General features: G+C 45.3%; 1 protein-coding gene across 1 annotated transcript in view; it reads right to left on the reverse strand.

Moving 5' to 3' along the window:
• Window positions 1–254: 254 nt before the first annotated feature.
• LAMC2 (laminin subunit gamma 2) overlaps window positions 255–25,758 on the reverse strand; it is a 95,594-nt gene continuing 70,090 nt past the window's right edge. Inside the window, exons 17-23 of the mRNA XM_085601730.1 lie at window positions 18,619–18,763; window positions 16,243–16,392; window positions 15,037–15,151; window positions 12,608–12,807; window positions 3,899–4,057; window positions 3,677–3,776; window positions 255–1,174 (exon numbers count right to left, since the gene is read on the reverse strand). Of these exons, the coding sequence (XP_085457856.1) occupies window positions 921–1,174; window positions 3,677–3,776; window positions 3,899–4,057; window positions 12,608–12,807; window positions 15,037–15,151; window positions 16,243–16,392; window positions 18,619–18,763 (1,123 nt within the window). The 3' untranslated portion in view covers window positions 255–920. The remainder of the gene's footprint in view (window positions 1,175–3,676; window positions 3,777–3,898; window positions 4,058–12,607; window positions 12,808–15,036; window positions 15,152–16,242; window positions 16,393–18,618; window positions 18,764–25,758) is intronic.

Consider the following 25,758-nt stretch of genomic DNA (forward strand, 5'->3'; position numbering starts at 1 on the left):
TGATGATGTACTTGTCTTATGGTGTGAACATTTATAGCATGCCAGCGTTACAAATAGTGATGGTTCTGGACCAATGGGGTCAAAGAGTAGCTGTAGCTGGCAGAGAATGATGGGTAGAGGGGGCTCCCAGTGAGCTGATGGACAGAGCCTGGGCCTTAGATCTGAATGTCACAGGTTCTAATTCCACTCCTCAAGATACACTCTTCTTTGCACACCCACTCACTCTCTTCAAAGGATGAAAAACTGAAACAATATTTCAACCAAATATAAAATACTTTAATATAATAACATAAAAAATATACAGAAATGGATCGGATCCTTGACACGGACTTCTTTAGGTGAACATGTGACTGAAGTGCACAGGAGGTATCTGCTCTACTTCTGCTGGCATGAGGAGTTTGGTGTCATCAGAAGTTCTGTGCTGAAGTGCCACCTTCCAGTGGAGTGTGTGTGCCATGGGTGGTTGTACCCTTCCAGCTGGATTAAGGCTTCCCGGTGGCCCCAGCTTGGCCAATGACTTTATGATGAGCTCAGTGTCTAGGAGGTGGTGCCCTTTCACCTAGGTCCAGCAAGTTCCCTATGGGAGATGCCACTGAGTTGTTCAGCTGTTGGCGCCTTCCTGCCTCAGTGGAAGGCATCACCTGGGTCAGTGTTTTGTACCAGTTCGGGAGCAGATACCGCCGAGTGAGCTCAGTGTCCAGGAGTTAGTTACAGTCCCATCTGCGTTCAGGGTCTCTCCTAGGTTGGTGTGCTCTCATAGTTCCTTGGCAGGTGCCTTAAAAAGAGCTTATCACCCAAGATGTGGTGCCCTATTGCCTTAGTTCAGGGCCTCTCCTGGATTGATGTGCTGTAGCTGTTCTTTGGCAGATATTGATGGGTGAGCTCAGTGTCCAAGAATTGTGCACTCTTTCCACCACAGCTCAGGGCCTCTCCTGGGTTGGTGTGTTGTAGCAGTTTGGGGGAAGGGACTTCTTGATAAGCTCAAGATTTTCTATATCCAGTAAGATCTGGTCAATGTTGCCTTCCAGTGACAGGATCCTCTGTCGCTGCAAGCCGGCCACCTCCTCCATCTCAAGCATGCGCGGTCTCAGGCGGCCATTGACCTGCATGCGGGCTTTACCGAGGCTCTCGTTCAGTGCTCTCACTCCCTCTTGGTCCACATCCAGGGGTTGGTCTATGGGGAAAAGGAAAGAGGTCATTGTTAAGCAGGAAAGGATCTGTTGATAAAAAGAGGATACGCTTCTCCCCATCAAGACAGATGACATCTTGTTACAGGGTCACGTTACTTTTCAAACTTATGAGGGGTTTCCAAAAAGCTTTTACTATGTAATTAACTTTATATAACACAACCTTGTTACACATAATCTAAAGTTAGAGAACCACAAGCATTAGATGTCCAGAACCACAAAACTGTTTCGCAAGCAACGACTTACATTTCAATAATGGCGCAAGTTACATGTCCACGAAGTTTGAGACACCACTGCAACCACACAAACTACATTTTCTACAAGCCAAGAGCCAGTTAGTCTGATAATCAGTTTATGTTTCCTTAATCACTTTTGAGCCCTCAAAGATTTGTTAGTGTTATAGTCAAACCTATTTCCTGAATTACTGAAACAAAACTTCCTCGTACACTCATTTTTGGACACACTGTACAGATACCACATCTTCATAACCACAGTGTCTTCAGATACTTCACTTCAGCCACTCTTCCTTAACTACTTATGCTGCCTTTGTTTTGCAATTCGCAGTTATTTTTTTTGACAGCTGTGTCGCTTAAGTGCTGAAGCAAGATCACCACTTTGTCAATTACTAGCGCTTTAGTTGTATTAGAGACATATCTCTAACCACTTGCGGTATGTTTCCTCAACAAGTAATCATTTTCAGGTAGTGTAGCCTCACTCATGCAAGCTATGTTTTCTGAACATCACAGCTTTGTTCCAACGCATTTTGATTTAGCACACTTTATTTCTACATTCTGTATTCCAAAAAGCTTTCGTTCTGTATTTTTGGGTGTCACTTACTGATGTTTTGAGATGGTGCTCCCATAGCACAAAGCAACATAAAGATTTGTGTCAATTTACTAACCATTAAAAAAGCCTCAGGGATAGCAGAAATTGTGCAGCACTACTCCAGTACCAACACAATCCTTAGTAAATTGAGCCCTGAGGGCCATATGTATCTAGAAGTAATGCAGTGCAGAAAGTCACCTTGCTGTGCTACGCTGTGTTAAAGGAGAAGGGCAGGAACGAGCCATATTTAGCACAATACGGCGCATTCCTCCCTTTTCCCAGCGCTGGTGCACAATGGGCTGTCAAGCGCCAATGCAGGCATCCTTGTACCATGGTGTAAGGTTGCCTGCTTTGCATGCAAGATTGGTTTTGTGCAGGAAGAAGCACCTTCCTGCACATAAAACAGTCCCCTGAGGCATTTTCCTCTATCTATGTATGATGCAGAATGCAGCACACATAGAAAGATAAATTAACAGGGAGAAATAAAGAAATTACCTCTTGTTACGCCCGAGAAGGTGTAGCATTTTGGCTCATTCCCAGGTCTACCAGTAATGGTAAATCTGGGAATGCATCAAAATCCATGAGATTTGCTTTGGAACACCCACGCAATGCTCATGGAACGCCTTCATAGGGCAGAGCAACACACAGCAGCAATCTGCACTCCGTTGCGTTACTCCTGATTAATCAAGCCACTCAGGGCCATGTAAAGTGGCCTTGCGTGGCTTGATAAATTGCATTTTGCGGTTGCATTGCGCATGTACCATGTTGAATGCTGTAAAACCGATGCAACCCCTTGATAAATAGGGCCCTGAGTTTCTACAAGCTATTTTTACTAGCTTTATTTTTGCAAGCTCCGTTTCTGAATGCTATTTTATCCAAGAACTGTTTCTGCAAGTGTAGGTTCTACAAGCTATTTTCAACAACCTTTGTTTATAGCAGCTCTATTAATACATGCATTATTTCTGCAATCTTTGTTTCTACGTGCCATATTTCTACAAGTTACGCTACTACAAAAATAGGCCCAGATAAACTAAGGCCTTGCATTGCCCATGGGTATCAGAAGGTGACACAAGGGAAACGCAAGCGCTTAAATAAGATTTACTATGCTACGCAGAGTGCTGTGCATGGCATAGTAAATCTGGAGTAACGCAAGGCATCGTATTTTGCCTGCTTGCGTTATTCTGCCCTGGTAAGGCATTCAATGGGTGGAGCGTGGGTGTTCCCACGCATCCACCTGTGGTTTTTGGTGCATTCCCAGATTTACTAACAATAATAATCATGGGGATGTGTCAAAACACAGGTATGCAGCATTTAGCACATGGAAATTCCTAAAATGTTCACATTTCTGATTTGTCGCTCTCTATGGGCACCAGTTGTGTTTGCTTATGTTTGGGCATGAATATGTGCTTGTTAAATCTTCAGTAGGCATAATTTTATAGCCTTGGCCAATGATAAAAATCAAAACTAGGTACCATTGATTGCAAGCTAAGCTTTGCGTTATCCACCTCTTGTCACCCCTTCCCACTTGTCCTTCATGCATCAGCTTTAGGACACTTTACCATATGCCAAGTGTTTACTCAATGGCAGTATTGTCATTGCAAACCATGCTTTGCACCATCAAACTCACACTGAGCTCCCATCGTCACTACCCCCTTGATGCTTACCCATCAGCTTTAGGACACTTTCCAGTATGCCAAGTGTCTCCTCAACAGCAGTGTTGGCATTGCGGGAGCGAACCTGGCAACCCTGAGCTGCTTGCATGGTCTGAAGGAGAAGCCAGACAGAATTAGGCCAGTGATTTAAACAAGAAAATAATTTTCAAATGATGAAGGAAAAGAATGGTGAAAATCGACAGAATGAAAAAGTACAGCTGCCACAAAACTTACTGTCTGCACAAGTGCGGTGTCCCCTTCAGCCTCCCGGGATTTACTCTCCAGTTCTCCCTCCACTTCTCCAGTCTGTTTCCTCAGAGTTGCTATGCCCCGCTCCAGGGCCAGCACTCTGTCTACAGTGCCGTTGACATCCATGTTCAGTTGTCGAAGCCCCTGCCAGAGAGAAGATGGGTATATCAAATATAATGCACTCTACGAGGCGGTTCACACGTATGACCCATTGACCACAAAGGAGTATCAAGTCAGAGGGCAGCGGGAAGCAGAACTAGGGAGACCTCATCTGGTCACAGACATGTATTATAATCCCTGAATGTCAGGCAACCTCATAGTCATGGAAACCATAAATGATGTGGGAACTCGCCAGAGGTCAGTGGATCTTGTAGGAGACAAAGGAAACTGCTACATCCAAGAATCCTCTGTCACAGTCAAGTAAACCTGAATTAGTTAAGAAGACTCGTCTTCAGCAGCCAAACAGACAACTCTCCCTTTGGGCGAGACTGCTGACACCGTAACACGATGTTACAACTTGAAATAATGTTTTGCGGCCGAGCAGATTCTACAAATGTTAGGGAGATTGTTGGGTGATTTTGCCAATCATAAAGGACATCCACAGTCCCCGTTGGGGATGCTCTTGCACAGCCATATTTGTTTCGCTTTCACACACTACAGCCCATCCCACATTGAGCGAGAGCCACACTTGCCAGGGTTTTCCACTACACAGTGCTCCTGAGAAATATAAATCCCCCGCAGTGGCAGTTAAGCTAAGATGTGTTAGTAGCAAAAGGACCCACACTGCAAGACCACTTTCCACTTACACAAAGAGTATCATCTGTTGAATGGCCTTAGCCAATAGAGTTGTGCGCAAGGGAAGTCCAGGAGAAAAGGAAACTAGACGAGTACTCGAGGGCACGGTTGGCTCTCTATAGACGGACTACTCATTTTTGAAGCGACACGTGGGGTTACCTCCTACAAAAGGACGCCTACGGGGGGATTTACATGTCCGTCTGCAAACGCATTGAAAATAATTCCCAAAGGCGGTGTCTGAGGGGGGAGAAGGATCGCTTATTTGGAGCAGCTCTAGAGGTAGACCAGAGTTACCAATACAAGAACTACTGCGAACTGCCCTACCTCTGAGCAGAAGACGTGGAAGAATAGCATATTGTTGCCGATGCAGGGCCGGAACGGACGTCAGACGCGGACTCTAACGGATCTGAACGCAGGAGACTGCTGAGCTCCGCGAACATTTTGGGGGGGGGGGGGGGGGAGCGAGGCAATACATAGAGGCAGGAGTCTTCTATGGGCGCTCACATCTACAGCCACTTTTCCAGCCAGATATCATCCTAAACTGGCTTACAGGCTATTTTCAATATCCTCTGGTTGCTTTCTCCTGCACTGCTGCTTGGACTTCTGGGAGCTGTAGTTTCTCAGGCTTCACAGGCTTCTGAAGCCCGTTTTCTTTTTTTTTTTTTTATACCTTGTTCCTTCACAAACAGCAGCACTTTGAGGTCCTGAGGACCAGAGCAAGCCCCAGCACCTTCAAGCACACTATCATTATCACTTTACAGGCGGCCAAAGACTACAGCCCCGGTCATCCATAGCGCCAGGGGCGCTTACCGCGAGCAGTCAGCGCCAGGAGGCGCATAAAGGCAACTGCGGGCTCCCCGAGGCCGGAGCCAGAGGCCGGAGGAGGCTGGGCTGGGCCAGGTCATTAACATCAACAGATCTGGACTGGCAAAGCATAAGGACATTTTTCAATTTGGACCTGAACTGAGCCTATAAGGCATCGGGTTGTTGAGGGGCCGTTTGAGGTAAGGTTAGATATGCTCTTTTTATAGTTTGAAATCGATAGTTGTGTTTTCTAACCCTGATTATTGAAGATCTTGTCTATAAATGAATTTGGTGGCTATCAGTTTGTGTTGTCAAGTAGGGCTTTTAACATGGCAAAATCTAAGGTTGGCCAAGGTGTAGTAGGCACACTTGACGCTTTTTTAACTAGGGCTGAATCTGCGCTCCTGCATGAAATTGAACTAACTGAGCGCAGACTGTTACCTAGTCGGCAAACCCATATCCATACCCCCGGTACCCCCAGTACTTTAAGTGCACAAACGACCTTGGCAAATGGACCACTACGAAGTAATAGGACAAACTCCCCGCCCGCTGAGCCTGCTAATGGTCAAGGGATATCTGATTACCAGGCTACCACGGTTAAGCCTAACGTAGTCACGAGGGCCCAGACATCCAAAACAAAGGGTGGATGCAGTTCTGCACCCCCACCAAAGAAAAGGAAAGGGCAGGCAGCAATTAAGTTACATAAATATAGCCAACTTACATCTAAATCACAGGGAGGAAAGGGGGAGCAACTGGATAGGGATATTGCACCTGCAACAAATCAAGATATAGCTCCAGCAGAAATTGTACCTAAGCAGACCCTGACTTATAATTTGGAGGAGGGTTTCTGGGATAAACAGGAAACAGTAATTGCTGCACACTTAAACCCTATCTTTCAAAAATTGGATTGACATCAAGAGCAGGCTATTATGCCTAGAAAAAGATCCCCCTAGTGTCTCTGTACTGCCTGAGGAGCATAGGCCTAGGCCAAATATATCCATGGGAGGAAACACTAGAGAGGGTGTTAATAACCCAGAGCCTTTAAAGAAAACTACTACACAGGAATGGTCTCATCAAGGAAGTTTGGAAGACAACTGCCCGCAAACTATTGTGTCTTTGCCTCAGACTGAAGGTTTCCTCCGAAACGATTGCCAGTCTCTAAATCCCCTAAATATCGAGCAAGTATATAGAGTTCCTAATAATAATAGTGAAAGGTCCCAAAGCGTAGGTACCCTAGCAAATCCCCATTTGGGTCACTCATGTTCCAGTGATATAAACTTGAATCTACATCTGCCCCCTGAAACAACACCCTATATTGTTGTCCTAGCTAATGTTCCACCATTATTGCCTGGTGATAGGGAAGATTGGCAATCTTTGAAAAGAAGTCCCTGCATTTAGTAAATACAAAGACAGGCATAAATAATAAAACTCTATTTTCTGAATTTAAGATGGCGCGTAGGGTTAGGTGGGTAGGGTCAAGTAATAAGACATTGGCAGAGGATTGCATAGTGTTGACCTTCAGACCGCCAGGCCTAGTAAGTTCTATACTAGACAGGATGGTTGATCAACCCATAAACGAGGCAAGGATTTCCATATTACCACTAGGCATCTTTTATCGACCACCTAGATTTCAACCCTACTTAGCGGAAGAGAACAGTTCACTAAGGACAAAACAGTACCTGCTGTTTCCACCTTGATTTCATGAAAATCGCTTCGAGCCATTAAGTGGTCTCGGAGACATAGTGGGCCCGATTCACAGAACTAACTTAAGACAAAATCCTAAACTTACTACTTTTGATATTCACAGAAGGCATTTAGTAGTAGTAAAGTTAGGATTTTGTCTTAAGTCTGTCCTACGTCTGTCTCAAGTCTGTCCTACGTCTGTCTCAAGTCTGTCTCAAGTCTGTCCTACGTCTGTCTCAAGTCTGTCCTACGTCTGTCTCAAGTCTGTCTCAAGTCTGTCTCAAGTCTGTCTCAAGTCTGTCTCAAGTCTGTCTCAAGTCTGTCTCAAGTCTGTCTCAAGTCTGTCTCAAGTCTGTCTCAAGTCTGTCTCAAGTCTGTCTCAAGTCTGTCTCAAGTCTGTCTCAAGTCTGTCTCAAGTCTGTCTCAAGTCTGTCTCAAGTCTGTCTCAAGTCTGTCTCAAGTCTGTCTCAAGTCTGTCTCAAGTCTGTCTCAAGTTCGTCTCAAGTTCGTCTCAAGTTCGTCTCAAGTCTGTCTCAAGTTGGTCTCAAGTTTGTCTCAAGTTTGTCTCAAGTTTGTCTCAAGTTCGTCTCAAGTTCGTCTCAAGTTCATCTCAAGTCTGTCTTACGTCTGTCTTACGTCTGTCTTAAGTCTGTCTTACCATAACATTTTCGATACACAGAATTCGGGGGTTATTAACTCACTTGACCTGGAGATTGTTAAGGTAGCAGGGAGGATTTCCCCCTTCTGTATTATCTGGGTAGGAGACTTCAACTGCACCCTATGCCGGCATAATGGGAGCAAGGTTTGTGGGCTAGTAGATATTGACAATCAACCCTTGATGCATTTTAAATATACCATACAGGGTGATGCGTTAAATTCTATTATTGTAGTGAAAAACTTATGTATGATTGATACTTTGGTTGGTACCCCACAGGTGCAATATCCAACATTTCAGGGGAAGGGGGGGGGGGCGCATGCAAGCACAATCGATTTTATGTTGATTTCTAGTAGGTACTCACACCTTGTCGAAAATTTTGCAGTTGATCCTAACCCTGCTAGTGACCATAATCCTCTTACTGTTTCTTTGTGTATTGTGGCGCAAAAGGGTAAGGTTTCTGAATGTCCAATAAAATACAATCATAATCGTAGGATAAGGCTAAAATGGGACACGATTAATCATAAGGCTTTTGAGGAGTCTATTATTAAAATGAATCAAACACAAGTAATGACCTGCCTAACCGGAACATCACAGCCAGATGTAATAATACAAAATGTTGAAACAATTTGTGATGACGTGGCCAAAATCTTGCACAAATCAATAAGAAAGGGTTTAATACATATTACCACTAGGCATCTTTTATCGACCACCTAGATTTCAACCCTACTTAGCGGAAGAGAACAGTTCACAAAGGACAAAACAGTACCTGCTGTTTCCACCTTGATTTCATGAAAATCGCTTCGAGCCATTAAGTGGTCTCGGAGACATAGTGGGCCCGATTCACAGAACTAACTTAAGACAAAATCCTAAACTGACTACTTTTGGTATTCACAGAAGGCATTTAGTAGTAGTAAAGTTAGGATTTTGTCTTAAGTCTGTCCTACGTCTGTCTCAAGTCTGTCTCAAGTCTGTCTCAAGTCTGTCTCAAGTCTGTCTCAAGTCTGTCCTACGTCTGTCTCAAGTCTGTCTCAAGTCTGTCTCAAGTCTGTCTCAAGTCTGTCTCAAGTCTGTCTCAAGTCTGTCTCAAGTCAGTCTCAAGTCAGTCTCAAGTCAGTCTCAAGTCAGTCTCAAGTCAGTCTCAAGTCAGTCTCAAGTCTGTCTCAAGTCTGTCTCAAGTCTGTCTCAAGTCTGTCTCAAGTCTGTCTCAAGTCTGTCTCAAGTCTGTCTCAAGTCTGTCTCAAGTCTGTCTCAAGTCTGTCTCAAGTCTGTCTCAAGTCTGTCTCAAGTCTGTCTCAAGTCTGTCTCAAGTCTGTCTCAAGTCTGTCTCAAGTTGGTCTCAAGTTGGTCTCAAGTTGGTCTCAAGTTTGTCTCAAGTTCGTCTCAAGTCTGTCTTACGTCTGTCTTAAGTCTGTCTTACCATAACATTTTCGATACACAGAATTCGGGGGTTATTAACTCACTTGACCTGGAGATTGTTAAGGTAGCAGGGAGGATTTCCCCCTTGTGTATTATCCGGGTAGGAGACTTCAACTGCACCCTATGCCGGCATAATGGGAGCAAGGTTTGTGGGCTAGTAGATATTGACAATCAACCCTTGATGCATTTTAAATATACCATACAGTGTGATGCGTTAAATTCTATGATTGTAGTGAACAACTTATGTATGATTGATACTTTGGTTGGTACCCCACCGGTGCAATATCCAACATTTCAGGGGGAGGGGGCGCATGCAAGCACAATTGATTTTATGTTGATTTCTAGTAGGTACTCACACCTTGTCGAAAATTTTGCAGTTGATCCTAACCCTGCTAGTGACCATAATCCTCTTACTGTTTCTTTGTGTATTGTGGCGCAAAAGGGTAAGGTTTCTGAATGTCCAATAAAATACAATCATAATCGTAGGATAAGGCTAAAATGGGACACGATTAATCATAAGGCTTTTGAGGAGTCTATTATTAAAATGAATCAAACAGTAATGACCTGCCTAACCGGAACATCACAGCCAGATGTAATAATACAAAATGTTGAAACAATTTGTGATGATGTGGCCAAAATCTTGCACAAATCAATAAGAAAGGGTTTAATACAGAGTGTTCCGCCGCGCAAAAAGAACTGAAGAAGGCTCTCCATGTAGTCCCCCGGGATAGGGATGCAATAAGGGAAGCCAGGCAGAACTATAAAAAGGTAATTGAACAGAGAAAGGACGAACTGAGAAGGCAGGCTTGGGATGACCTTGAAAGAGCAAGTGCCTTGAAGGACTCCAGGGGTTTCTGGGAGGTGATAAACCGCCCACTCTTCACTAATGAGTCAAGGGCCATGGATACTAACATAACGGTAGTGGCCTGGGAGACCCATTTTGCTAAAATATTCAATCCAAAGTGTGTCCTATTAGGCAAATGTGAGGAGGAAATAAGTATTAATATAGAAACTGCACAACAGTTTAGCACATCACTTTCACTGGAGGAGGTTGAGGAGGCATTGAGAAAGGGTATTTACCTAAAAGCCTCAGGTCCAGACGGCATGCCCTTGGACCTTTTCAAAAGTAACTTACAAATTTGGGCTCCGCTGTTACTCAACGTTTTTAAAGCAGGAAAGGGAAACAGAAGTGACCCCACATGCTATAGACCTATTTCTTTAATAGATGCATCATGCAAGCTGCTGGGGCGGATTAATCCTTGCACGCCTGGAGTCATGGGCCAATACTTCTGGGCTTATAGTGAACTCCCAATTTGGTTTCAGGAAGGGAAGGGGAACTACCGAGCAGTGCCTCAATCTGTCGTTGGTTATGGGCAAGTACATGAAGGCCTGGGGTGCATCGATCCATTTGGCCTTCATGGACTTGTCCAGCGCCTTCGATACAGTTTGTCGTGGTAAACTGTGGTCACTAATGGATGCCCTGGGTTTTGAGGAACCTCTTGTTACTCTGTTGCGCAGATTACATGCTTCTACCACTGTAGCTATCCGGCATGGCCCAGGGGGAGAAAAGACTAACTTAATTGCTTCAACTGAGGGAGTGCGCCAGGGTTGTATATTGGCCCCTTTTCTATTCCTGGTTTATACTAATGGCTTAGAGCATTTCCTGCTTCAACAACAATAGGATTTTCCAATGATTGCAGGTAAAAGGGTACCTTTACTGTCCTATGCGGACGATACTGTCCTGATGACCTTAACAGCGAACAGTTTACAAAAATGTCTGACTGCCTTTAGTGAATTTATGACAGGACTGGACCTTAAGGTCAATTTTAGTACATCTTTTATTATGACCTGAGGTCCAAACAAAACTAAATGTCGCAAATATACAGTAAATGATATAATTATTAATAAAGTGCCAACTTTTACTTATCTGGGGAATCTTTTTAATAATAAATTGAGCTGGGACAATTTGATCATGATGAGGCTTCAACAAACTAATAGAACTATAGAGGGGCTCTTTCGTTTTGCCAGTAAACTAGGGCACAAGCCGGTAGCTGAATTGAAAATATTTTACAAATCTAAATGTCTCTCAGTGGCCACCTATGGGGCAGGAGTATGGGGATATTACAAAAGTACACAGATTCAAATCTTAGAAAACACATTTTTAAAACGTCTCTTACTTATCCCAGGTAGTTCTCCTACCTCATGTTGTCATTCGGAGGTGGGCCTAGAATATGTGACTGACAGAATCAATATCGCCCCCTTGCTTTTATGGGGGGAAATCTGGACCTCAGAAGACTTATTATTCTCAAGAGGCATTCTAAGGGACTGTATGAATCTTGATAACGCAATGGCGATTCCATGGCTTCGTTATGTGAAAGAAACCTTTTGTAAGATGGGCCTTGAAGATCTTTACCGAAATCCAGAATCTATTCAACTTAATGTGAAGATGGTTATTAAAAATGCTTATTATACATTTTTAAGTTTGTCAAATCAAGACAATAATATAGCGGATCGTGCACTTTAAAATCAGCAACAATTTTATCTGTCATTCACTACCCAGGTCCACTCACGCTTCCTAATGACCAGACTTCGTTTAAGCACATTGCATTTTCTTGTGGCTTTTCCAAAACAGGGGGGATGGTGTGAGAGACTGACCCCCTGTCCGTGTAATATTGTAGCCAAGCAGAGCACAATGCACCTCATGCTTTTTTGCACACTTTATAAAGATTCAAGGGCCCGCTTTATTAAACCTATCCAAAGAGATATTCGTCCGTGTTCTTATAATGAGGGTTTTAATTATCTGAGGTCGCTATCTACTGTCATTATCTGCAGCTCTGTGCTTAGCTTTATTAAAGCTGTATTTTTAATTAGGAAACGTTATGAACTGTGAATTATTTTATTTGAACCTGTTTAATCCAGAATCAACTTCTGTGCACTCCATTTTATGTATTTTTATATGATCTTTCTGCAAACTTTTATTATTCACTTGAATCGAATAAAGTTATTTGACTGACTGACGGACTAGACGAGTTCCGATTTGCCCAGAAAGAACATAAATGTGTTGAGTGACTAAGGATTGAATGAACATGAATAATAGGTTCTTATTATTATAAGTCTATAATATGCTTGGTAAAGCAGTGAGGAGGCGATTGTCAGAAAAGATGGATGGAGACCAAAAAGGGAGTTTCTGTGGTCACTGGGTATAGATGCTGGTATGGAACACCGTGTAAAGGCTTGCCTTGTGATAGCATTTCCACAAGATGAAGATTAATTTGAATGGGATTCTCACAGCCTACAACAAAAAAACTGTATCCGTACTCCTATTGATTAATACTCACCAATCCTATGTCAGCGCTGATACCCTGAGCTTGGCTTGCAGTAGCTCTGGCCAATGCAGCATCCGTTGATGCGCTGCCGAGGGCAGCCTCTGCTTGACTCGTCGTTCCTGTGGCACGATCCACTCTCACCTTGATCACAGGGAGTCGTTTCATTGCATTTTCTGCCTTGATTCTATTATCGTCCACCTTTACGTCAAACCCTAAGCACAGGTAAAACAAAGCAATTTAAATGGACACAGTGCAGAGCTGACCAAGTAAGAGACAAGTAGATGTTGGTGGCTTGAGGAAAACATTTGTGGTGAAGTAAAACTGAATCTTAGAACTGAGTGAAAGAATCAAGCTTTGGAGGGGCATACTGGTAATATGGATTAACTGTGAGAAAATAGATTTTAAAGTTAAGAGAGATAGTCATATGAAGGGCCTAAATGGTTATAAGTGCTACATGATTAAATGACAGAAGAAGAATATTAGGACTAATTAAAAGAAACTGAATTTCATATGTAATGTCAAAAAGAGATGGGGAAGGGGGAAGAGATAGATGAGTGAGACAGAGAGGGAATGAGAGTGAAAAGGGGAACAAGGAACAGAGAGAGAGGGGGTAAGACAGAAAGAAACAGAATGAGTGGAAAAGGTTCTGATTGAGGAAACACAGCTTTAGGACAAAGACAACCTGTATTTTGGGACTCAGTAAATAAAACTGAATAAGAGAACTGAGTGAGATAAACTGAGTTGCATGACTGATGAAGGAGATAAAAATCTAATACTAAGAGGGTCATTCAAAGGTAGATGGTAACCAGACAAACATCAAAAATGGCAGATGTTTCAACCACCCACCAGTCAATTGCTTCCTCTTCCTTACTCCACCTAGCCTACTTCACTCCTCTCTTCTGCTGGGTAAAGCATCTTGGTGGGACAACTGCTTTTGTAAATGGCTTCAGAAGGAACATCCTAAAAAGGGATCCCTCTCTGATGCCATGACCATGAGCTTTTCCCCCGGTTTGGAATGGCCATACACACCTTGGGGGTCTCAGACAGGAAAATAGTCTAATGTTCTGAAACCTCACAGGGTGTCAGCAACATGTGTCTCTTTTCCAGAAGGACGCCTGTTTTTGTCATTAAAGAGGCTCCTCCTGGCATGAAGGTGAAAGCTGCATCAGTGAAAAAAGAAATGCTGACAGGAATCTCTAAATTTGGCAGGCTGCTCCTCGGTCCCACTCACTGCCCCAACCATTTGGTTTCCAGCCCATCAAACTTTAACTGTGGGGCTATGTGATAGAAAGTAAAGTCTAGAATGAAGCAGAATAAACAAACAAACTTTGTGGAAATGATGCAATGGGGTCCAACCTAAGGGCAAAGGGAAAGAGAGCAAGATGATGGAATGTATAGCCTGTGGGGGGGGGGGGGACATAGGGAAAGGAGACAGAAATGTGTTAGAGGAAGAGCACATGATAATAAGAAGACACAAATGGAGACTGAGGAGAGGAAGGAAAAGTGAGAGAAAGGGAAGAGCTGGATAAGGAGAGAGAGAGTTAGATTTGCATTTGATGAAGGAAAGAATGGGAGAGAAGCCAATGGTAAAAGAAGAACTCCAGATAAAGGAAGGGGATGAGACACTAACTATGGATGGGTTGGTGGAGCAAGAGAAGCTTGAGGCGGAAGAAAGGAATGGGAGCCAAGAACAGAGAAGAAGGAAATGAGACAAAGAGAAGAATGAGGCTTCCGCTCTGGTAAAAGTTGTGACTATGTGAAAAGTAGAAGCAAGAGGTTGAAGAAAGCTAGACATGGTATGTGAGCCCCAGCAGCGAGTGAGGGAAAGAGAGAGAGAGAAAGTCTAATCAGTGTTCACCCATACAGCCAGGAGCAGAATCAATGTAGAAGGGGGCAGGTGTATGGGACTGCAAGTGCAGTGCTGCACCGTCAGCTTATTGACAGATTTGTCAGGGTTTCTGGGGATCTAAGAGAGTATGGATTTTGAACCTGGGCTCTGACTTAGAGAGATGATGTGGGCCTTGGCTTGGTGAGTTTATTCATCCTTTCCGATCTTGTTCCCAGAGGGAGCATGCTACAAATCGCTAAACACTTGCCTCAGGCTGGGGTTTGCAGACTGCATGTCCAGGTTGCCTAGAACAGGAGGGATGGTGTGACATTGGCAACATTTGGGGAATAGTGAAAAAGTGTTATCATGTGAAACCTGAGCAAAGGAGGCAAAATTAATATAGGCCAGGTGGAAACTAAGAAATAGAATATGTAAAGGCTGAGCCACAAAATGCAGTAAGAGTATAGGTACAAATGGAAGCAGAGTAGTGTCTCTAGATGCTATAACACGTAGGAAAACAATTTAGATGTAGAAATATGTGCTCCCTAGCTATCATTTTGTTATGGAAGTACGAACAAGTATCAAGAGATTAAGAAGAGACACAACCACCTACCTCGGAGGTTTTTCAGGATCTCCTCCACCTCATAGAAGGTAGCGTTGCCAGTCCTCAGAGCTTCCAGGGCTCGGCTTTTAGCAGCATTTGCACGGGACAGCAGTTGATCTGCCTTCTGCCAAGAAGCAAAAGAAAGACAGCAATGAGAGGCTTGATAGGAGGACACAACCCAAAGGTTAGGGCATCCTGTGAAACGTCTTCTTGCCTACAGACATGGTTCATCTGCCGTAGTAGTGAGTCGGAGGCGGATATGGCAGCTGTCAACACTATAAATTGTTCTTGGACAGCCACAATCATCCACACTTCATTAAATTCAGATGGTGCAGTTTATTCCTTCAATAACCTTGTAAACCTAAGCAATCCGGAGCAACTGTTTCTACATTATCTTCTTCAAGACAACATCGGGACACAACAAAGAGGAAAAGTGTGATAATGTCTCAAACAGTGCTAATCAGCGATCACTAACCTAGCTTGTTCATGCCATGTACACAAGCTGCAATGACACCCCAAGTCACAGAATTATACATCCCTATTGTTTGGGGCTTTGCAAGGGTGTGTCTGTTTGCGTGTGAATATCATTTCTTGCATACGGCATTTGACAGAGAGCACAGGATTCCTAATGATAAGAAGTTTCCATAGGTCAGCACCAGTAGAAGTTGGGAGTCTGCCCTTAACAGCCACTCCTCTTTGCACACCCTATACAGAGTGCAGTTGTAGGTGAAGGGATAGTGCTGGCCCCCTTCCTAGTCAGTCCTTTCTCTGTGTGTAATCTTTGATACCAAATACTGCAAAATGTGTTTTTTCCCCCAGAAAGGACAGGAAGCCGGCCTGTGCCTACTAGCTGATTTTTATAAGCCCTACAGTACACGAAGAATATGTCAAATAAGTGCCAGGTGTAATTCATCTACTAGTTGTTGATAAACCCCTTTGTTTGGGGTGGTTAAAGGATTGATATTATAGGGCTCTGAAACGCCTCAACATGCATGGTGACAGATGAAAAGCTTTGGTTGGAGGTAATACAGTGGCACAATCTGGACATGGGGCGGAGAGCTAAGAACATCAAGGGCAAAGCACTGATACCAATCTTCTTTCTAGAAAACTACCTTATATGATTATAAAAGTTGGAACAATGGTGAGAGTGAGGAGTCAAAGTATGTATTTATGTTAGTCGATCTCACTAATGCACGTTATGTGGCGATCTCTTACCACTCTCCCGCTTGCGCCTCTCTGAAGGAGTTGTTTTACTTCTGTCTCCCATGTCACCAGATTGCCTTGCAGAGTGCTGTACTCCTCCATTCTTCGATCCATATTGCTGCTGAGGGTGTCTGCTTCGAGCCTAGCACGAGAAGCTTGTGTCTGCAAAGGCAGTCACAAGAAAAGAAGTGTTACTTGAAGCTGCTCTCACAGCCTAAAACAACATCCATGCAGTGTCTGTGTACCGCCAAGACTATATGGGCAATTACCTGCTCCAGGGCCATTTGTTATCTTTTGTGAAAGATTCCAACTCCTAAAAGAACCATCTCTAGGTCTACCCTGAGGTGCTTCAGCACCAAATCCAGCATTCACTTGCTTCAGAGCAAGTTCCTGTCCCACCTGACCTATGCCTGAACCCTGCCATGGCCTACTCTTGTCCCAGAACCATTTTCTACCATCACCTCACGAGAGGGCCAGCCCTGGCCATCTTCTCCCCTAATTGAAGGTCACCTTGGCTGAAGGTCTTTCCATCTGATGCTTTAGTTCTAGCTTCCTCCATCTCCAGTTCTAGTTCAGATGTCTTCCTTCCGTTTCCCTAGTTCAGACTCTGTCCATCTCCTGCTCTAGTCCAGACTCGTTCCATCACTATCTAGTGCAGTCACCTCCTACCTACAGCTGAAGTTCAGACTCTCTCCTCCTTCGCTCTTGTTCAGGCTCCTTTGATATCCTGCCTTATTTCAGATACTTTCCCCTCTTATTCTACTTCAGGTACTTTCATTTCTTGCTCAAGCTCTAGGCCTAAATACTGTCTTCTCCTACGAAAAGTCAGACAACTCTATTTCACTGACCTCGTTCAGCCTTGCTTCTGCCCCCTGCTCTATTTTAGGGACCCATCTTCTCTTACCCTAACCAAGCTCTTTCCATTTTAGGTTCCTGCCACCTCTCACTCTAGTTTAGGCTTCTTTCTTCACATGCTATTAGCTAGACTACTCTATCCCTTCAGGCACCTTGTCCTAGTTTGACTCTCCTCTCTCCTGCTATACTTCACATTCCTTTCGCCTCATGCCGTATTTCCCTTTGTTTCCAACCCTTTAGGTGAGGCTTCTACCACTTGTTGCTCTATTACATTTTATTTTCTTCCATTATGGATCAGGCTTCCACCTGTTCTAGCTAACTATCTCATATATCCTTCAAAGGTTCTAAAGAATATACTATACAAAATTCAGCTGTGACTATGCAGAGAACATAGAAGGAGTTTGGCGGACAGGGTACTCTGCCACAAACGTAGTGGAGTACCTTGTCCGCCAATCTCACAATACGCCTTTTTTATTTACAGTTCAGCGAACCACTGCATTTCTGCTGGTGGAGACTATGGTGGCTCTGCCAGTGGAAACCTTTGACCAATGACCCGCCTGGCATTGGGCCATTGATCAAAATACATAAGCTTGTTCATCTATTTATGGTAGACATTCCGAAATACTTTTTTGTTGTCCAAGACCACCGGGGACAGCCTGGCGTCCCCAAAAAAATAAAACAAAAGCCTCCCACACACTAAAAGAAAACTCGTAGCATGCAAGGGACATTCATTGCTTTCTTTTTCAAACCCAAACTCAAGTCTCATTTTGGGTGTTTGTGTATGAAGAAAAAAAAAACGTTGCCAAGCTCCTGCTTCAAATGTGGGGGAGGCATCAGGAAACTTTCACCTGCATCAAAGAACTCTCTGTCAGAGTCAAGTAAAACTGAATTAGTTAAAAAGACACCTCTGCAGCAGCCAAACAGACAGCTCTCCCTTTGGGAAAGACTGCTGACACCATAAGACACTGTTACAACTTGAAATACTTTTTTGCAGCCGAGCAGGTTCTACAACTCTTAGTGTCAATGGAGCCGGCATGATGGCAGCTCTGCGGAAGGCATAGAGATCTCTGCCTGCCTTGCAGGGATCTCTAAATATGGGGAGCAGTCTTCCGCAAGGACAAGGGTGTAAATCCCTCCTCTGCCCTAGCAGACAGAAGGGCCGATCACAAACTCTAAACAAGGCCAAGAGGAATACAATTCACCATACTCTCTTCATGTGAGTGGGTATTAAGACAAGGCAAGCAGTGTGCACCTATGTAAGAACAATGGCAATGGGGAAGAGTAGAGTGAAATAGATGAGGGTGAATTATTTTATTAGGAGAGAGCAGTGTTAGCAAAGCAGAGATGTCGGTGAGCTAGAGTGACTTCAGCTTAGTGCAGCAGTGTCAGTGTGGCAAAGCTGTCCTCATGAGTTACAGCAGTGTCAGTGCAGCCGTATCAGCGAGGTAGTATAATGGCAATGTGCAATAATGGAGATTTGCAGTGTGGTGGCAGAGTACCCCTGATGCAGAGCTATGTCTGCAGTGTCCTCACCTGGAAAGCAGCCATGCTGATATCTGGCAGCCCAGTGAGGGCATTCGACGCCTGCAGGCTGCTCTGGTATGCCCGCTCTGCATCTCCCACTGAGCTTAGGACCTCTGCCTCCAGCTCCCCTGCTGCCATCTTCGCTGCATCCAACCTATGAAAACATAAAGGCATTCACTTATGAGCGGGCATCCGTAGACCACTTGTGCTTGCTGATTTGGTTCCCCAATGGAGAACTGCAGAAATACTCAAAGCCCCTCTAAAGATGTCCATTAGTGTGTGACATTGATGAAATAACACGTCTATTGTTCATGAAGATGCATTAGGTGTCGCAAATCAAGAATCCTAGAGCTCCATTCATTTGCACAGGTGTCCATAATTTGGAATTATAAACCAATGTAATGCCAGTTCATATTTATTTATTGTGATTTAAAGAGGCCTCTGTAAGCCTCAAGGCACAGGCCTCTAATACCCGAGTGAGCTGGGCACATGCAGGTGGGAGCATAATATGAAGGACAGTTTGTTATACGCCACCGGGGACATGCTGCTGTATGTCATGCTATAATTCTGCTTCTGAACTGAAGTCCCTCTATTATATTCAACAGCTTGGTGGATGAATAGCCCAAATTCTTGGAGATGCGTTACAAATGTATTCCTTTCATGGACAAATATCCTGAAGCTAAGGCTATTCAACAGATATGATCAGTAGATCTAAAGCGGTCACCCAAGGGATCTCCCTACAGAGATAAGCCTTCTTCTGTTCCAGGGTTCAGTGACCAAGTGGCTCCATCATTGGGATAACATATTTCCTATCACAACCTTTTCTATTGAAATACATTGTGATGGGATACTTTGGTCCATGAGGGTTAACTGAAAAGAACAGGGTCTGCAGTGTGGGGTCTCTGTGTCCCTGTGACATGGAGGCATCTTGTTACCCTATTCCAGCAGCCACAGATGACTCTGACCCACCCCATAGGGTGTCCTATGAGGTGTCCACAAACCAAGGATAACCTATTTCACAAGGATAGCTTCTTTTCAATGCTTGGCTACTAGGGAAAAGTTCTATTAGCAATCAAAGACTTTTTCACATGGTGGAGTACTACTTTTCGGGTCATTTAAATACTATGGAGGAGCATGTGCAAGAACCGATCGACCAGCATGTTGATAAAAGGGAGGACCTAATAAGTTATCTCTGATAACTCAGAACAGAACCCAAATTACTTTAAAAAGATTATCGCCATAAGTCACAAAATGGCTGAGCAGTGCAGCTTTAGGATACACGGGAAGCCTGTGGTAAGCCACATGGTAACCGGGTAAGAAGAGCCTAAGAAACCATCGTGATCGACAACTACACTGCAACTTGCAACTTGCCTGTGTATCCTTTCCTTTCTCTTTAAATCCCCCCAATGGCATTTGATTACCTAGACATCTGTGACCATAGACCTAGGGTTGACATGTCTAGGTCATCGAGGGTCACTCAGTGGCACAACGAAAGTGGGTGAAGGGGAACAGGAAATTTACGATAAAAATAATAATTAAAAACATGATTCATCTTGGCAACTAAAGCACATTTAAATAATATCAAGCAACAACACACAGATACAATGGTACATTATAGAAATCCCAAATCAGCTAAGTTTGTTCATTTGCTGTAATAAATGGAGATGTCTGTTTGAAGCTTTTAATCTCAAGGACACATCTGTCTATGTCTTACTGTCATCTAAAATGGGCAATCTCTTGTGACATGCTTAGTCATTCTGAGCGCCACGACAACTTTGAAATTGGCACAAACGGTGATTTCAAACGCTTATGTTCTGCACAAATTGTGCCTAGTCAATTGTTGTTGAATGCGCAGGTAATACCTGTCCAGCCTAAAACAGTGCACAGAGGGGAATCATTTTGGGTCGTACCTGCAGACAAAAATGTTACTGACGTTAGTCTCAAAAGTATAGAGGAAAACTAGGAATTGGGGTAAATACTGTATTTCACTGTGTCAGAACGTTATTTGCACCCAAGTAGTTTCTGAGTTGTATGTCAGAATATTGTATACAGGAATCTCGTTTGATGTAAATAGCGTATCCCAAATGTAAGTTACAATACAAAATGACATCCAGATGAGGCAATGAGATTAGATTTTCCAATATTAATTCCAATAGGGCATATCTTTGTAGGACATGATATGTATGTTGGGTAATTTTCTGGTACCACACCGATTTTTGAGTCTGACTTAGAATGAGGCAAGAACCTTCTGAGATGTTCTGGTAGTCTTGGGGGGATATTCTCAAGAACGTGTGATAACTACCGCAAAAGTAGCTTAACGCAACTCTTCACATCGCAGTCTATCGCAGGAAAATAACACCATGGTAACGTGGTATTCCCAAGCCAGCTGCACCATGCGATAGGCCTATGATAACGGGTCAAATGTCCGCGCTAAAATCAACGCGACTCCTAAGAAATGCGAAACACCAACGTGAAAAAAGTTGTGATGCTCAAAATCGCGATACAAAAATCAGCGACAACCAGCCACAGGCCTGCAATTCCCACGCGTCATGCGGGAAAATGCACTATAAAAGCAACAAAAAAAACACACCAACACCAATGCGTAGCACCATGGATGCACCCGGACCGAGTGCAGAGAACAACCCGAACCCCACAAGCCTCACGGAGGACCAGCCAGGAACCCCAAGGTCGGGGAAGGGCAAGGAGAAGAGGAAGAAGGGGTTCATGCCGTAGGAAGAACGGATCATCGTCACAGAGGGGATAGAACACTAACAACAACTGTTCATCACCTCCACTGCGTCTTCGGCAGCAGTGGAGGTGATGAACAATATGACAGTCCATCGTCACCAACTTGAATGCAGTCGGAGTATCGAGGAGGTCAATGGAGGAGGTCAAGAGGCGCTAGCATTAAGTGCACGGCCAAACCAAGGAGAAATTTGCTGCCAACAGAAGGCAGCAAAGGCGACTGGTGGTGGGAGTCCTGCGCCACAGGAGGAGCTGGATGAGCTAGAGGAAATGGTGGCCACAGTCATCAGTGTGGAGACGGTGGCAGGAGTTGGGGGCCTGGACACAGCTCGATATAACCTGACCCAACAGCAACAGGGTGAGTAACGACCAGGGACAGGGGGGACAGAGGGAGAAGGGCACAATGGCACACATGCACAATAATGAGCAGCAAACTGCACAGCCACAATGAGTGTGGAACATGTTCCTGATATCCTTGGCACACTGCAGCACACATAGAAACACCAAGTAGGCCCCCGTCCACAACGTGCACAAATGGGCCCCCCTCCATATCACCAATTTCCCAACCTACCCATGCACATGTGCGGAATCCAGAAAAGCAGCGGCTCTGTGAGCCACACGGACAATGCAAGTGACACTGCATGACAGATAGCATGGCTGTAGTCACAATACATGCCATGGTGCACAAGACGACTTTGAGGTGGCTGAGTGTGGACCGCATCCGTAAAGGAGCAGGCCACACTCTGACACATCCACGTACACCTACAACCCATGACGTCAAAAACACATCTTCAGACAAACAATGCACAAGAGTACAGAAACCGTACAAGAGCACAAATGACCCAAGACGCAAACATCCCAGCACCCGTAAAGCACACAAGTCAAAGGCACACCGAGTCAAAGGGAAAAGAGGCTTCAAAATCAGAGCTGCAGGGGAAACTCGCCAACAATGCAGCACACACACATAGCAAGCACAGTACACCAACACTGACGACAATGTGGTACAAAGTGCAACCCTTACACCACAGGACAGAGGACACGACTGGTGCCGCCCGTGCGTAGTAACTGGCCACTCACACCTGGCATTGCATGAAACTGTAAGATGACAATGTACGAGTCCAACCTCACATCCGTCATGTAGACGAAATGTCCACTGTCACCCATCAAGTAGCCAGCATCACCAAAACAGCCACAATGTACACTGTCATGCAGTCTTAATGTAAACATCTATAATGTGTGAACATACATGGAACACACTGTTAACCTGCATCTCCCTGTTACATTGCAGAAGGACAATCAACACCTCCTGCAGAGCAGACCACACATCTCTACAGAGATGATGAAGAGGACACCCGGGACATTTGACCAGACACCCTCCAACGGCTCGTGGACAGCATCTGCACACCACCCCCAAGAGCAAGACAGCCCAGCTGCATGGCGGTGACACCACACCCTGCACAGACCACACAGCAGGAAGCACACACCACCACAGCTGGCTCAAAGGACCCCCACGACCAACACATGGAATTGCAATGCCGTGTGTTAGGGCGCCAGGAGAAGATGGCTGATCAGTTGCGGGTAGGGTTCGACCTCATGGCAGCCAAACTTGATGCCATACATGAGTGTCTGAGTCCCATCAGGGACACTTACAGTCCCTAACGGACACCCACTGTCCGCACCATGCTCACCAACAATCCTTGGCTGACCTCACTCAGGCCATTACTCTGATACAAGAACTGTTTAGTCAGACAGGCTCCAGCAATGACAGCACAGAGTTGGCACAGATGCGGAGGACAATAGAGACCATGAAGCCGATGCAGCCTGGAAGTAGGGCTGCCACGGCTGAACACCAGCAAAATGTAGCTGGGATCTTCAATGCCTCCCAGATCCTCATCTTGCCATTGCTGCCACAGAGCCTGTCACAGATCACTGCTGCTGGAACTTCGACACACACATCTCCACCCCTGATGTGTCAGTGGCACACAGTGATGCAGCCCTACCACCTCCCCCCCGATGTGTCAGTGGCACATGGTGATGCAGCCCTGCCACCTCCGCCCCCTGATGTGTCAGTGGCACACGGTGATGCAGCCATAACACCACCACACACACCTGACACACCGGACACAGAAGACATCTCAGAGGAATAAGATGTGGAGGGTAATGACTGTATGAGGAAGGAGGCAGTAGCATCTGCAGCCACCACATGGCCTGTCCCTGCCTGGTTCAGCCCTATGCATAATGCCCTGGAACAATAGCTCCCACGGTCCCCCAGAACCCTCTGCGACATTCACCTGGACCCCAACATGGACTGCCATATCTGCCCTTGTACCGATGACACAGCAATCCGGCTGAGGACTGGACTCTTCCTCTCCAAATTAACTTTGCATTCCCCCAAAGACTCTGGTTGGCCCACCACTGGGCAACCATGCAATGTGGGCTTGAACTGGCCATGCACCCCTCCAGCTCCGACACTCCCCAGGATGTGAATAAAACATTCCAAATCACACAGATGTGTCATGTCTATGTTCTCTCATGTGTACGAGAATGGATGAATGTAGGGACTTTGTTTGCACAAGAAAGCTACACCCTGGTAAATGTCATCAATGCGCATATTTGACCCAGACCCACATGGACCTTTAGATGAATGTGAAGGTGTGAACTAGCTGTGGCCCCAGTGCACATGAACAACAATCTCGCATCACCCAACGTAGCCCCACGTCCATGTGTGTGTATATGTCAGGATCGGTAGCCTGCCTGAAGTATTGTCCCCCATCGCATGTGGCTACAGAACATATCTTCGCATGACCTACTCACACACATCAGTGTGGACACAGTCTGTCATAATGGATCATATTGATCCACATGGCAAGAATTTGGACACCATACTCAGATTGCTGAAGACACGAAAGGGCACAAGTCTACCAGCAACTATCCCAAACACAATGTCTGGCTCACAGAGGTGGAGCTGCCAATACGGATTCACCACCAATGTACAATCTGTCCCTCTCTGTGTACAGACAATGCTCATTGAGGCACACGATTTGTCACACTAATCAACACTCATCACAGTTGTACTCTGTTGCAGTTGCGAAGACTTTATTAGCATGTGCGTGTCAGTACGGGCAAGTAATGGGACACAACAGGCTGACAAATGCTTAAGAGACTTACAGGCAGAACGGGAACGTGTCGAGGTGCAATATTTGGGGATGCAAAAATGAACACATATCCATATGTTTGGCAACGGTCTCAGCCCACCTTGCCTTGCTGGTCGAGTCATCTGATGTGATGTGAGGCGTCTGCTTATAGCCCCATGTCAGGGGACACGACTCACAGCCCATGCTGTACCACCGGACTGCGCTGACTGTGTGCTATGCTGACAGTGAGCAGGTGACAGGGACCAACAAGGTCACATGTAGTGCTACATTGCCATGTGTGTAGTCTCCCTCCAGCAGTATGTCAGCTGTAGGAAATTTTGCCAAACGACGCTGTGCAGTTCCATCCATGGGGCTGCATCACCCAGCACAGGTGTGTGACAACACGCGTAGGTGCACGCACATGCATTCTTGAGTCTGGGCGAATACAGACCAATCCTCCACGATGCAACACAGGGTTGTGACCTGTGCTCTGGGTGTCAATCAGTTGTGGCTGCAGGAAGGAAGTTACTCGTCCATGAATGTGAGCGCTGCTTCATAGGCAATCAGTTCCAGAAGTACGTCGTTCTCGATTTCAAGGAACACGAGGGAGAGCCAATCTATTAACTGGTCCAGTCAGATGTGCTCCGACCACGCAGTTTTACCAATCTGCAACACAGCCCAATAGGGGAGCGCCTCGATGTGATCACTGCACACGATGACTTGTGCTATCTCCCATCCACTACTGCCGGCACATACACCACAGATCAGAGCATCCCATGCACGGGTATCCCAGTTGCACTCCTGTTCGCGGGCCAACAGGGGGCGCACACACAAGTCATAATCCAGTTCGGCTACCGTTGTGTTGGATAGGCAGACCTCCATGGGCCACTCGAATGTGCATGATCGACAGTGGAACCAGATCTGGACGTATGTGACGTACGCAAGCCAGAAACTCAGACGGTAAATGATTCGCAAAACTGCCATTGGCAGGGCTCCCAACAGATGCAGCATTCGGGCACAGTACAGCTCCACGTGACAGGGGTTGTGCATGTGCCCGGGATTGCCTGCCATTGCGTTTGTTGGTCTCGTACCACCGGCACTCCTCAGACCGGCGGCAGTTCTGTGGACGATATGTCACAGCTCGGGAAAAGAGTTGTATGTGTGTTCAACGTTTGGACATATGTTTTCTTTTTTGGCAATGTGTTGGGGGCATGCCATGCAGGTGTACCTCAAGCAGGGACAAGTGTGTGTGGGGTGTGGACACGTTGCT

This window comes from Triturus cristatus, chromosome 4_2, assembly GCF_964204655.1.
Source record: "Triturus cristatus chromosome 4_2, aTriCri1.1, whole genome shotgun sequence".
Taxonomy (NCBI): domain Eukaryota; kingdom Metazoa; phylum Chordata; class Amphibia; order Caudata; family Salamandridae; genus Triturus; species Triturus cristatus.